Source organism: Herpailurus yagouaroundi, unplaced genomic scaffold (genome assembly GCF_014898765.1).
Source record: "Herpailurus yagouaroundi ecotype Mexico unplaced genomic scaffold, PumYag 100, whole genome shotgun sequence".
NCBI lineage: Eukaryota > Metazoa > Chordata > Mammalia > Carnivora > Felidae > Herpailurus > Herpailurus yagouaroundi.
This window is the reverse complement of record NW_024412391.1, coordinates 88,944,013-88,958,275: the sequence shown is the minus strand read 5'-3', so window position 1 is coordinate 88,958,275 and position 14,263 is coordinate 88,944,013. Positions and strand designations below refer to the sequence as shown.

The 14,263-nt window shown below is 46.4% G+C and overlaps 1 protein-coding gene across 6 annotated transcripts in view; it reads left to right on the top strand.

Annotated features, from left to right (window-relative positions):
* GLI3 (GLI family zinc finger 3) overlaps nt 1-14,263 on the top strand; it is a 267,337-nt gene that overhangs the window by 236,889 nt on the left and 16,185 nt on the right. For all 6 annotated transcript variants that reach the window (XM_040473025.1, XM_040473020.1, XM_040473019.1 and 3 more), the window contains 2 exons: nt 11,498-11,647; nt 13,004-13,168. In XM_040473025.1, coding sequence (XP_040328959.1) covers nt 11,498-11,647; nt 13,004-13,168 — 315 coding nt within the window. The remainder of the gene's footprint in view (nt 1-11,497; nt 11,648-13,003; nt 13,169-14,263) is intronic.

The following is a 14,263-nucleotide window of genomic DNA, read 5'->3' as shown; positions in this document are numbered from 1 at the left end:
AGTAATTTGAAGGATGCGATGAAAGCACTTTACCTCTCTTTTTGAAATCTTGGTGGGATTTAAATGCTGGCCCTTCCAGAAAAGTTCTCAAAAGGTTTTTTGTTTGTTTAACAAAACACCTTATTAAACTATAAGAGAACCTTCTTAAAAGAGAAGAGTTACATTTATGTTTTGTGAAATTTTTTTTAATGTTTATTTTTTGACAGAGCGCTCAGTGGGGGAAAGGCGCAGGGGTGTGGTGGAGGGGGGGTGGCTCGGGGGTGGGAGGAAGATCAAAGCAGGCTCTGAGCTGACAGCAGTGAGCCCAATGTGGGGCTCAAACTCACGGACCATGAGATCATGACCTGAGCCGAAGTCAGACACTCAACTGACTGAGCCACCCCTCTAAAATAATTTAGAGTTCAGAGAACAAAACTACAAGAGATCAAGAACTTTTACAATCCTTACAAGGAGTTAGAAGCCCTGAACCCATTTTCAAGAATGAAGATGTTTTCCTTTTAACTAAGTAATATGAATAACATTAATCTATATTAACGCTTACATTTTACTTTTTAAAAATTCTTCTCAAAAATGAAAATTTCCTGTGGTGTTAGGTCATCCTACTATGAAGCCAGTATACTATCGTTATGTATACATGATTCTGAGCCAGTACCTGCCACACTTCTGGAGTGGGAGGAGATACAAGCCAGGTCAGTTATATCGCAAATGAGACATTTACACCTGGTAATTTTATAATTCAAGGTAACAACAAAACCAAAAATATAAAAATTCTGAATTGACTACCCTTGAATTTGCCATGAGATTTTAGTACATGTTAAACTATATAATGCATTAGAAAATACCGGATTTTTCAAATCATGCACTATTTTGCATGAACTCACTTGAAATAATACAAGCGTAGGATGTTTTAGTGTTGCTTCCATCTCTGCACAGAGTTCCCTTTTCTCCGTCTTTCTACTCATCTCTACAACTTGAAAGATGAGGAAGGGATATACAGAGAAGTTGTCACTTATGTGACATTCTCAGGTTGTTAACTCTGAGTCCAGTATGAAATCTACCAGGAAATATTGTATCATTGAAGTATGTTCTATTTTGACTCTGTCTGTGGATCGTGTGTGTGTGTGTGTGTGTGTGTGTGTGTGTGTGAATTCTGTAATAGAAGCTATGATTAAGGTACAGCCTGGTGCTGCCAGAGAAACCATTTGCTAGGCCCAACCCCTACTCTGTCTGGGGATGGATGCAGGAGAAAGTCAGATCTATTTCTCAACCACTTTTCCTCTGTCCACCCACAATCCCCTGTCACCAAAGTCCATCACCAAGTACAGTAGACCCTTGAACGACACAGGGGTTGGGGCACTGACCCTCCATGCAGTGGAAAATCTGTGCATAGCTTTTGTCTCTCCAAAACTAAACTACGAATAGCCTAATGTTGACTAGAAGCCTTACCAAGAACATAAATAGTTGATTAGCACATATTTTGCACATGTATTATTTACTGTATTCTTATGATAAGGTAAGCTAGAAAAAAAAATGGTATTAAGAAAGTCATAAGGAAGAGAAAATAAATTTATAATAATGTACTGTAAAAAGTCTGCATATAAGTGGACCCATGCAGTTCAAACCCCTGCTGTTCAAAGTGTTCAAATGCACTTTCATGGTTTTCTTTTTTTTTTTTTTTTGGAGGGAGGAGAGGGTAACATCTTTATTGACATACACTTACTATACCTTGTGTGAGGCAAACATGTTAACCACTACACTAGGGAAACCCTACCTCATATACCATGTGATTCACCCATTTAAAGTATACAACTCAGGGGCACGTGGGTGGCTCAGTTGGTTAAGCATCTGACTTTGGCTCAGGTCATGATATCATGGCTTGTGGGTTCGAGCCCCACTTCGGGCTCTGTGATGACAGCTCGGAGCCTGGAGCCTGCTTCCGATTCTGTGCCTCCCTCTCTCTCTGCCCCTCCCCCACTCACATTCTGTCTGTCTCTTTCTCTCAAAGATAAATAAACATTAAGAAAAATTTAAAGTATACAACTCAGTGTATTTTGATATAAACACAGAGTTGTGCAACCATCCCCTCAATCAATTTTACAATGTTTTCATTAGAAAGAAAGAAATCCCACCTCCCAGTCTCTTTGCAGCCACAGGTAACCACTAGTCTACCTTCCTTCTTTCTTTCTTTCTTTTTCTTTTTCTTCTTGAAAAGATTTTATTTTTAAGTAATTCCTGCACCCAACGTGGGGCTCGAACTTACAACCCCAAGATCAAGAGGCGCATGCTTTACCCACTGAGCCAGCCAGGCACCCCTAGTGTACCTTGTTTCTATAGAGACCTGCTTATTATGGGCATTCGTATAAATGGAATCATACAATCTGAGTCCTTTTGTGACTGCCTTCTTTCACTTAGCGTATTGTTTGGGTTCACCCACATTGTAACAGGTGTCGGAACATCATTCCTTTCACTTTGAGGGGGAATGTGATGGAGCTCCAGTGGGTGGAGCATACCTCCAGCCAACGGGGTCAGGGTGGCACTGAGGGTGGTATCTTAAGTTAGTTTCCATTGTCTAATTGCAACATTGCGAGGCCCTTTGTCTGACATTTGCCTTCTTTTAAAGAACTTTGTCTTCCTCACACATAAAAGAAAATAGTTTTGTTACAGATTTGTGCCTTGAAACAAACAAGATTTGAATACCTGTCAGAAGGACTCCATTCATTTATTCCTTCTTTTTTTGTTTTAATTTTTTTAATGTTTATTTATTTTTTGAGAGACCGAGAGCATGAGCAGGGGAGGGTCAGAGAGAGAGGGAGTCACAGAATCTGAAGCAGGCTCCAGGCTCTGAGCTGTCAGCACAGAGCCCGACAATGGGGCTCAAACTCACGAACCACAAGATCATGACCTGAGCTGAAGTCGTACGTTCAACCGACTAAGCCACCTGGGCGCCCCTCCGTTTATTCCCTCTTAACCAGGAAGCGGACTTTTGCTTTTTATCTCTACCTAATTCTTAATATTCATAAACCAGAAAGAAGAAGAGAATGCTGTTTTTTACCCGTGTTGAGTCCTTTTGATATTTCTCTGTGTAATTTTTTAGTTATATCAGAAAACTAGAAGGTGGCTGGAATACTTGTATAAACCAGCATGGATTCAAACAATTGTGTTGTGAGGTCTTCGTGGAGATCCCTCCTACAGCAAGCATCACATACTGTTAGGAAGATTGATGGGTGCCAACAAAACCATTTGAATTATTTTATTTATCTAAAATTAAAGTGCATATAGAGATAAAGGGCCTATTTCAGCTCTGATAGTCTGAGGCTGCTGCCTTTTTCTGCTTCTGCCTAGCAATGCCGTTAGAAATCCTAACATAGGGTACTGCTAATGGAATCTGTGTCACGACAGTTGTACAACTTTCCAGCAATGGCCCATGTGTGACAGAATACACAAAACAAGAAGGCATATGTCTCCTTTCAGATGAAAGGTTTGAAGGATTCTTGCAGTTTCTTGGAGACAAGCAATTTCAGTTTCTTAAATCAGCTTTAATAAAAATTAAGCTTTAATCCGATATAAATTATTTTTTCCTCTCTCTTTTGCAGAAATATTTCTGGACTACTAAGAGATAGTACAGTTGACTCTTGAACAACATGGGTTTGAACCGTGTGGGTCCACTTATATGTGGATTTTTTTCAAGAAATATAGTGCAACACCATAAATGTATTTTCTCTTACGATTTTCTCAATAACATTGTCTTTTCTCCAGCTTACTTTATTGTAAAAAGACAGTATATAATACACATAACATACAAAATGTGTGTTAATTGACTGATTACACATAATATTAACATAATATCGGTAAGGCTTCCGGTCAAGTTTTTGAGGAGTCAAAACTTCCATGTGGATTTTTTTACTGTGCACGGTGTCGGCACCCCTAAATCCTGTGTTGTTCAAGGATCAGCTGTTATAGATCGATAATATAAAGTCAAGATTCAAACTGAAAATGGAGCTTATTTAAAATTGTTTAGCTGCTTATAGCCCATCCTCTACCAGAATAGGGGGCCTCCTTAACCTACGTCCTCAGCAAATCCCTAAAAGTTAATAAATTATTGAATTCTGTTAAATGTATTCACTGGCTCAAGCCTAGGTTATGAGCTCACCTGGTGGCCATGCAAAAAGATTTAGAATTGAACATTTCTAGTTTCTGAGAAGGCAGGGTTTCGGTTCTATTTCCTTCGGTTTTAAAACAAACTCACGAAGGGGCACCTGGGTGGTTCAGTCGGTTAAGTGTCCGACCGGCTCAGGTCATGATCTCGCAGTTTGTGGGTTCGAGCCTCACGCTGGGCTCTGTGCTGACAGCTCTGGAGCCTGCTTCAAATTCTGTGTCTCCCTCTCTCTCTGTCCCTCCCCTGCTTGTGCTCTCTCTCTCTCTCTCTCTCTCTCTGTCTCTCAAAAATAAACAAACATTTAAAAAATAATGAAATAAAATAAAATAAGATCATGGCATCAAATAGTGGAGTGTTCGTGGGTTAAGATAACAGAGAAATGTAGCAAAGGGATGAATCAGAAAGAGTCCCCAGGCTTCAGTGAACCCAACCACTTGCAAGCCCATAATGCAAGTTCCATTGTCTTGAGCATTCATATATGAGATACACTACTTTCTGAGTCTTTATTTTCTTTTCCATCAAAGCAGGGGTGCTGTGTATGTGTGTCTCCATGTGTGTGTTTGTACATACCTACGTACATGGGTTTGTGTGGAGAGAGATCCGGCTTGAGCACCATTCTACTGAAGACCGCGCGGTCCGCTTGTTACGCGTACCCCGTGCTGTGAAAAACTTGGCGGGAGCGCACTTTGTGGAAGCCTTTTACATCGGTGGCAAGGTTCTGTGTTATCTGAGAAACAGTAGAAACTGACAGAAAGACTGGTGTGTAAGGTATATGCACAGGGGAGCCATGTGGACATGGTGGTGAGCGTTGGGTCCCAAGCTTTTACATTTCCTGCTGTCCCTGGTTTTCAGTGGGCGTAACGGTAACATTTTCATTACGACAGTGGGGAGTTTACTTTCTTGATGTTAAGGAGCTGTCTGATTTAAAGACTTTAATTTTTAAAAAAAGGCTTTTTCATGTTCAGTTTTCAGAGAGAGAGAGAGAGACAGAGTGCGAGTGGGGAAGGGGCAGAAAGACAGAGGGAGACACAGAATCCAAAGCGGGCTCCAGAGCTGTCAGCACAGAGCCCAACGCAGGGCTCAAACCCACGAACCGTGAGATCATGACCTGAGCCGAAGTCAGACGCTTAACCGACTGAGCCACCCAGGCGCCCCTGATTTAAGGACTTTGTCTGCTGACCAGTGTGCTATGCTGGCAGAGTTTGAACGGGGATGAGAGAAGCTTCCACACCCACCTCGCGCCCGGTTGCTCAGATGGAAGCTGCTTACCCGTCTAGAAAGCTTGTGCTTTCTGAGTGGGAATCGGCGGGGAATCTGGCAGAAGGAGAGGGAGGCAGATAGAAAGCACCAGTGTGCTTCCAAGGTTCACGAACCGCTTGAATAGCAGCTTTATTTGGAGAGCCGCGAACATTCGGGGTCGATAGACCACACGCGTGCATTTCATCTGAGGGGTTAGCAATTAGACTGCAGAGGAACTGCCTGCTCTTTACTGGAGGTGAAATAACGAAGCCAAAAGAAAGGATTCTGATTAGCTTCGTGAAGTCCATTGTGGCTTCCATTTTGCTGATGGTGACAGAAAAGCTTCCCTTCCCCCATTTTCCTTCAGGGTCTTTCTTCCCACAGCACTGAAGCCTCCGAGGCTGATGCAAGTAGCTGGTTGCCTCCATGGCCAGGCGGACAACAGAGAGACTTCTCCCACCTTCCTCTGCACCCCGAGGCTCCACGGGGAGCAGACAAGATGGGAATGCATGCCTGGCCCTGGCTCACCTTGCTGCAAACACATCTCAGTGGGGAAACAGCAACTTGGCTGGTTTGCTCTGGGCACCTCAGATGTATTATTTGTTTCATCAGCCATCAATTTCCGGAGGCAAAGGGTTACAACACCGCTTGGAAAATGGAATCATGGAGAGGCTGTGTGGTGGGACCCGGCCTTTTCGGGGAGTTGCCTGGTCCCGGCATCCCCATCCTGTTTGTTCAGACAGGGAGAGTTTTGAGCGGCCGGGCTGAGAGAGTTGACATACAGCACCGTAATTTGTACCATCTATCTCTTTCTGGAGCTTGGGCCTCTGGCAAATTGCATGTCTTTGTGTTGGATTAGTTTGGAATTTAATCATGCATTATTTTCCCTCCCAATTAAATTATTTATATATTTGATTAACGTTTTCACTGCGAGGAAGCCAAATGTTCAATGAAACCACAAATAAACACATGCCCATTGAATTTCAGGCCAGCTTCACATGGGATCATTCTGTCTGTGGAATGTTAAGAATTCACTCTGTATAGCCTTCTTAGCTACCTGGGATTTTGGTGAGCAAAATCCACCCCATCCTAGGATCACGATGCAGGGGGAGTCTGTCTGGCCTAGGTCCCTCCCTTGTTTAGCCTAGGATCCTGGCTTTTTTCCTTCCCATGGCTTTTTCTTTTCCCTGCACTGAAACCTCCCTCCCTCTAATTTTACTTCCTCAGGCTTGAGAGCCAGCCTGACCAAGAAAGTCATGGCTCTGGGGCACCTGGGTGACTCAGTCGATTAAGCGTCTGACTCCTGATTCTGGCTCAGGTCATGATCTCACAGTTCATGAGTTCGAGCCCCGCATCGGGCTCTGTACTGACAGCACAGGCCCTGCTTGGGATTCTTGCTCTCCCTCTCCCTTCCCCTCCCCTGCTCATACTCTTGCTCTCAAAATAAAGAAAACTTTTAAAAGAATGTCATGGGCTCTGCTAGTCCAAGGAAGAGACTGAAATCACCTAATCAGGGGTGAGCAGACCAATGGCCCACAGGTAAGGTCTGGCCCACTGCATGATTTTGCACAGCCCTTGAGCTAAGAATGGTTTTTACAGTTTTAAATGGTTGAAAAAAATATTTTTTAATGTTTTATTTGTTTTTGAGAGCAAGAGCACGGCAGGGGTGGGAGGTGGAACAGAGGATCTGAAGTGGGCTCTGTGCTGACAGCAGTGAGTCCGATACGGGGTTCAAACTCATGAACCATGAGATCACGACCTGAGCCGAAGTCAGGCGCTCAACCAACTGAGCCACCCAGGCGCCCCTTGAAAAAAATTTTAAGAATATTTCTTGACATGTGAACTGCTCAGTGTCAGGGATAAACAGCTGTACCTGTTCACTTACACGTTGTCTGTGGCCGTTCGCCTAAAACAGCGACAGAGTTTGAGTGCCTACAAACTTCTGACCACCAAAGCCTAAAATAGATTACTGTCTGGCTTTTTACAGATAATGTTTGCCGACACCTGATCTCTGGTTCATCACCAAGATTTAACAGACAAGAAAACCAAGGTTCAAGTGGGAGAACTGAGCTGTCCAAAGGTACACAGCTCATCAGAAATTGATCTGGGAGGCATCTTCCGATGCCCGCCCCGCACTCTTCCCACTGTAGCATAGGGTCCGCCCTAAGATGAGCCCTCCTGTGGACGCTCGCCACAGAGGCCAAAGCAGCTTGGGAAAGAAATGTAAATATTTAGGACCCATGGACATGTAAAATCTATGATTTCTTAGAATTTGAATTTTCACTTGAAATCTAGGGCCAGGAAATGTATTCAGCTTAAAATGTATTTGAGCTGCCCAAGTAGGCAGAAGGATGCATCCGTATTTCTGTAGAGTAATTGATTACGTCCTGTGCTCAGCACTTGGACCCGGGCCCTGCCGGCTGAGGTGGTAGGATCTCATTTCAAGAAAAATAACTTGTGGTCTCACTCCAAGTTTTCACTCGAGCAGTTTCAGCAAATTATAAAAGCATATGAGATGGAACTCAGGTCTCCTGTACAGGGACCAAGAAGGAAAATCCCCAAGATGCTAACCTTTGGGAAAGTGAGGTCGCTCCTACTTCCTGGTGCAGATTCTTCTGCGTCCCTCCCCATGTGGTGAGCCAATGGCTGATCTCCATGGGATCCCCGGGTTAGAGATCATCCCAGAGGCCAAGATCCATGAGAGTTGTTGAGGTGTAAATAGAAAAGGGGATCTTTTAGTCACTGTGCTCTCCAGCTCCTTGTCAGTTCTCTCTTCCAGCTTTGCAGCGGGTCCCTCCACACCTTTATAGACCGCTGCTGTGACTTCCCAGCCTTCCGGTTTAAACCTCTCCTTCGGAGCCTTCCGTAGCTTGGCATGCACTTGAGGGGGCTGCTGGGGTGTTGGCTTCTCCTCAGTTACCTCACCCAGAGGAACAGACCCCTTCCCTCTCCTCCTAGAGTCTCTGACTTCACTGGCCACCCTTGACGCCTCCCCTGTTGCTCATTCCAGCTCCCCGCCCCGAGTAAGGCCCGTTAACCTTAGTACTCTGTCCTTGGGGGCAGGCGTCCAAGTGCTGCTCTCTGGACGTACGTTCTGTCCAAGGTTGTATCCTGCAGTCGTGCTGCTGGTGATCTGACCCTGCACTCTGCATCCCAAGTGGGCCCAAGCTCGCCTACCTCAGCGGCATCCTCCCAGGCCACGGAAACTCTTACCTTCTTACCGCACCACGCAGTGGCAGTGCTGGAAGCTTCCTGTGTCTGCTAGACCCGTCCACCCATCCTCTCCTGCCACGCATGTTCCTCACACTATTCTTCAAAGGAGCCAGGTTCTGTCCCACAGGTCTCACTTTCCTGCCGTGCTGACCCTTTGTCCCCACCCCGTTCCCGATCTGCGCACCTGGCTGGTCTCTGCCCCTCGCTTAGGTCCTGCCACGTCATTGAAGAAACTCACCCTGCTCTTTGGACACAGATTTGAGACCCCCTGTTACTTATTTTTAGAAAACCCTCTTACTTCCTTTCATAACACTGATCACAACTATAATTATATGGTAATTTAAGCCATTATCTGCTTGGCTCCGGTAGACTGTCATTTCCTTAGGGCAGGAAGCATGTCTGTCTGATTCCCCGGCACAGGGCCTGGTGTGGAGTGGACCCGAGTACATACAGCCCCAGTACACGCATGAGAGACCAGTAAAACGTTGCAATCGCAGATCGTACAGGAAAGTTTGTTAATTGATGAGAAAAAGTGTTTCTAGAAAACTTGAGACTCAGCTTAAATGCAGCATCCACTCAGAAAACTCGGATTTTCCAGCTCATGCTCAGGTAGTCCCACACGTCTCCCCTCGGAGACCTGGGAGTCTTGGGTAACAAGCACTCAGTTCTCTCCAGGAAGTGTATGTGCAAAATAGAGTGAACTCACTTGTATTCACTTGTATTCACTTACTCCACCCGGCAGGGTAGAGCTCACATCTGCATAGCATTCAAATCCTTTTGAATTCTTGAGAGTGTGTTATCTTCAAGTAATAGAACCCTTTACTTGCAGTCATGTTGTATGGATACCAGGTGAAATGAAGCTGAGTTAGATCAGCAGGAGCATCAAGTTCAAGCTCTTCTGTCCAGCGAAAGTTCAGTGTGCACATGAGTCCGAATCAATTCAGCAAATATTTACCGAGGACCTACCAGGTGCCAGGGACACTGGTCTGTTGCTGAGAATAAGAAGCTAAAAGATGTGGATCCTGCCCTCCAGGAGGAGGCTCAGCCCTGGTTCTAATTCAGCTTTCCAGCTCAGCCTGCCCCTCTCCTCCTTCCTCCTTCCCCTCCTGTCTCCTTTTTCTTTTCGTGTACCTCAATCCAAGTAGCTTATTTCCAATGGCTTGGGAGAAAGTGAACCAAGAGCAGTGTTTAGGGAATGGATTTGTGTGATCAGCAGCTGTTTCCCCTGGGAAGGAGAGTTTGCAGAGCCCTTGTGTGTTCCGTGGGCTTAAAGGCTGGGCTCTGGCATACCTCGGGACAGTCCTGGCTGATAGGTGTGGGCCGCAAAGATGCGCTTGAAGCATAAATTTGAAGATTGCATGGTGCCCCCTGTCCAGCACCTCTGTTCTCCTCATACCCTCATATACATAACTTTTAAGAAATGCTAGTACTTAGGATAGTTGGCTTTTCAGAAGACACCCACGTCTGTGTGTCCTGGGTTGCTACACCCTTGGGGACCCAAGTGACTCTGTGTGGTTTCCTTGTGGCTTGCAGCGCTTCTGAGAAGACCCTGGTTGTCTCCCGCTGCGTTCTGCTCAGTCACCCACTCTCCTCGGTTCTTCCACCTTTCCGACAGCTGCTCAACTCTCTGACGGAGAGTTCACAGCAACTGCCTTTCTCTGCCCGCACCCATTTTTCAACTCCAGAAAGTGGGACCAACGTCATTCGTTCCAGCGGGCCGCCTCCTGGAGGAATGGAGAAAGGCCGACTGAGGGTGGCATCTTGCCCTCAGGCCCCTGGAGACCACTCATTCAGGAGCCGGAGCCTAAGCAAGAAAGTAATTAAGTGTTCTGTCACAGCACACAGTGCATGGAACCCAAAGGGAGCGTTCTCTCATTGAACAGATTCATTTGTGGGGGGTTTCCGTGGATGTTTCAGAAAGGGCTTGCAAGAGCCTTAAATGAAGGCAAGTAGGATGTGGGGTAACCAGAGAATAAAAGCAACAGGTTCCACCCAGGACCCAGCTTTCCTCACTAACCCATAACTGGACACTTAAATCACATCATCATCTTATTTAAATTGACTTAAATGGGATCCTAGTTGAGAACTTTCTCTGCCTCTGGTGCTTCCTTAGGTTTCCTGGGTCTTGGGGTGTGAATCCAGGGAGCCTAACATTATTTGAAAACTTTGAATTGCTAAGGAGTTCAGGGAAATTTATCTTCATACTAAAAACCAAGTTAATAGAATTACATAGAGCTGGAAAGAACCTTAGCACTTAGGGAAGCCATCCCTTTATTTTGTCCCTGAGGAAGGCTAGGATCCTGAGACTAAAGCATTTTGTTGCTCCCTGGTTCTCTTCAGTATCTAGTTCGTTTGTCTGTGATTATTACCCAACGAGAAAAAAAACCCACAAATTGGAACTAAAGTGTAGTTTGAAAAGGTGCTTTGGTTTTTTGCTGGCCCTTTATGCAGAATCAGGTGTGCACACACACACACGTGTGCTCGTGTTCCCGTTCTCTGCAGTCTCAGCCACAGCGCTAATCCGGGACCCAGAGCGCGTGCGAGCTGGGGAGCACCCAGCTGCTCTGTCGACCATGAGACCCCCCCCACTTTGCAGACGCCCAGCGAGGATGTGCGGGCCACCTCATTTCACAACCCCCCCCCCCCCACCTTCAGAGGCATTTCTGGGACACCCAGCTTCCTCCGAACAGGGAGACTCCTGCTACTTAGAAATGAAGCGTGCACAGATTTATTTAAGAAACATACGAACTGACACAAAATCACTTGTATATAAAATTGTCTTATGTTCCTTAGGGCCTCCGGTTGGGTCACTTTCCGTGCCCCCTTCTGTAGCCTTCAGAAAGGAGTCCTGCATTGCTCTCTCCCTTTCTTTTTTTTTCCAACCCCCAGCATATAAATAATGACCATATTCATGGTGAGAAGAAGGAATTTGTGTGCCGATGGTTGGATTGCTCGAGAGAGCAGAAGCCCTTCAAAGCCCAGTACATGCTGGTGGTGCACATGAGGAGACACACGGGGGAGAAGCCTCACAAATGCACTGTGAGTGTGCGGCACAGGCTGCTGGCCTGGGGCCATCTGGCACTAGTGCGTGTCAGGTTGGGGTTCAGGGTCACCCGCGGGCCTCTACACACTATGCTGATGAACCGAGCTGAGGGGGGTGCGGCTGGGTGGCTGGAGGCACGGGGGTCTGTGTTGAATGCCGGTAGTTCTGAGAAGGGGTTTTGAAATGGGGGGGATTGCCAGAAGTGGAGAGCAACAGCCACGTTTTGGGGGACAGTAGAAGTCGTCTGCGCTGTCCAACAAGGTGGCCATGAGCCACATGTGCCTCTTGGGTGCTTTTGAGACTTGCCCAGAGCAACCAAGGAACTGATAATTTTTTAATTTAAAAAATTTTTTAATTTTTTAATGTTTATTTTTGAGAGAGAGAGAGGCGGGGGAGGGGCCGAGAGAGAGGGAGACCCAGAATCCAAAGGCAGGTTCCAGGCTCTGAGCCATCAGCACAGAGCCCAACGCAGGGCTTGAACTCACCGACCGTGAGATCATGACCTGAGCTGAAGTTGGACGTTTAACCGACTGAGCCACCCAGGTGCCCCTTAATTTAATTTAATTTAATTTAATTTAATTTAATTTAAAGAACGGTAAATATAAAGTCAGCCTCTGCTGGCAAGCAGCTAGCACATCAGATAGCACAGCTGTGCGGAGTGGCAAGTGGGCAGCAGTGGCTGGGACGCCCTGGCGGGCACTGGGAATAAGCATGTGACCACCACGCCGGCCCCAGCACAAATGCCCATCACGCTGGAGGACTCGGAGGGCAGAAGGAGGTGCGAGCCTGGACTTGAAACACTTGAGTTCACTTTTAAAAGTATAACCCAGATGACTTGAGAGTTTTTCTTTGCCTTCCTAGTCTGTCCCCATGGCCTGGTATCGACCTGCAGGGTGGCTGGGACTCAGCCTCTTTCCCTGAGGTGCCTCCAAACACATGGGCACTGCTCAGCCCTGCACTTTACATCTTAAAGGCCCTTTACAAACATGATCAAATTCCGTGCCTTTGTATGGACACAAAGCCATATTAGTGAACTTTGTGCTGAATCTAAAATCAGTGGGAATTTGAGGAGATCAGTGAGCAGATAATGAAGCCCATTGTGCACATTGAGTGGTCTATTAAAAAAAAAAAAAAAAAGACCTCCAGGACTTTTACTAGCCCCGAAAATGCAGTCTCTTGAACTGCACTGAGCCCCATCTGAATCCCAATAAATGCAGAGTTTAGTGGACTTTTGTTCCTCGGTTTTGAAAAGCTGCTGACCCTCCAGACGTCAGTCTTTCATCAACTCTGAGGGACTGTTGGGCATTAGCCGGGATTGTGTGGAGTAATGCAGATTTACCTGTTGTCCCCAGTTTGAAGGTTGCACAAAGGCCTACTCGAGACTAGAAAACTTGAAAACGCACTTGAGATCCCACACTGGAGAGAAACCGTACGTCTGTGAGCACGAAGGTTGCAACAAGGCTTTCTCAAATGCCTCCGATCGCGCCAAGCACCAAAACAGGACGCATTCCAATGAGGTGAGGCTCCTCCATGAGACATTCTTTGGGCCCAGAGCTCGTGGTGCAAACAAAGAGCCCTCGTGGGCAATGCACACGGAGGGGAGGCCCTTCCCGTCTGATTTCCTATCTGCCATCCCCAGCATGAGCGTGCACTGGCTGCGGCTGCAGGTGGGAGCCCGGAGCCTCAAAGGTAGGGGCTGAAAAGGGGCCTGGTTTGCCGCGGAATGCAGATCAGGAGGGAACTTCAAACCCCTGAGTAGTCTCACGTTGTTCAGAACTGCCACCTACTGGTCAAATAGTCGGAGCATTTAACTGTGGCATTGCTACCGCTTGCTCCGCCTGGAATAGCACGGATCCATGCAGAGGACGACCCTGTAAGCACCCAGGATAGATCAGAAGCAGTGTGCTGACAGCTGATAGCTTACTGCTAAGACAGCCACTTCTGTTTGCTTTCTCCAGGTGGTATCTTTAAATGCATTATATCCAAAAAGACTTTCACAGGGCAACCAGCCTTGGCTAAACAGGATTTCCAGACATTCTCAATTCCAGAGGATCTTGGGAGAGCTATTCTCAGCAAGCCAGAATGGTTGCTGGTCAGTCATTTAAGACCGCATATTGAATAAAAGCCCCATGGTTAATGGGTGGTTCCTGCTGTGTTGCTGTTATTTGTAGGTACTTATCCCCCCAAAATGTCAGAAGGAGCGTAAGAATGAAAATGATTCCAAACTATTTTGCTTATGTTCTGGTTTTTTTTTAAATTTTTATTCATTTTTGAGAGAGACAGAGCACGAGCAGGGAAGGGGCAGAGAGAGAGAGGGAGACACAGAAACCGAAGCAGGCTCCGGGTTCTGAGCTGTCAGCACAAAGCCCGATGCAGGGCTTGAACCCACGAACCGTGGGATCATGACCTGAGCCCAAGTCGGACCCTTAACCCGCTGAGCCGCCCGGGTGCCCCTGTTTTGCCTGTGTTTTAATGCATGTCTACCTGTAGGCCTCCAGCTTCTATTTGAAGGTCTAGCTCAAGTTCTGACTTGTCTGTGATGCCTTCTCTTGAATGAATCCAGAGATGAACAAAAAAGCTCTTCACGTTTTGGGTAAAAATGCGATGGCTGG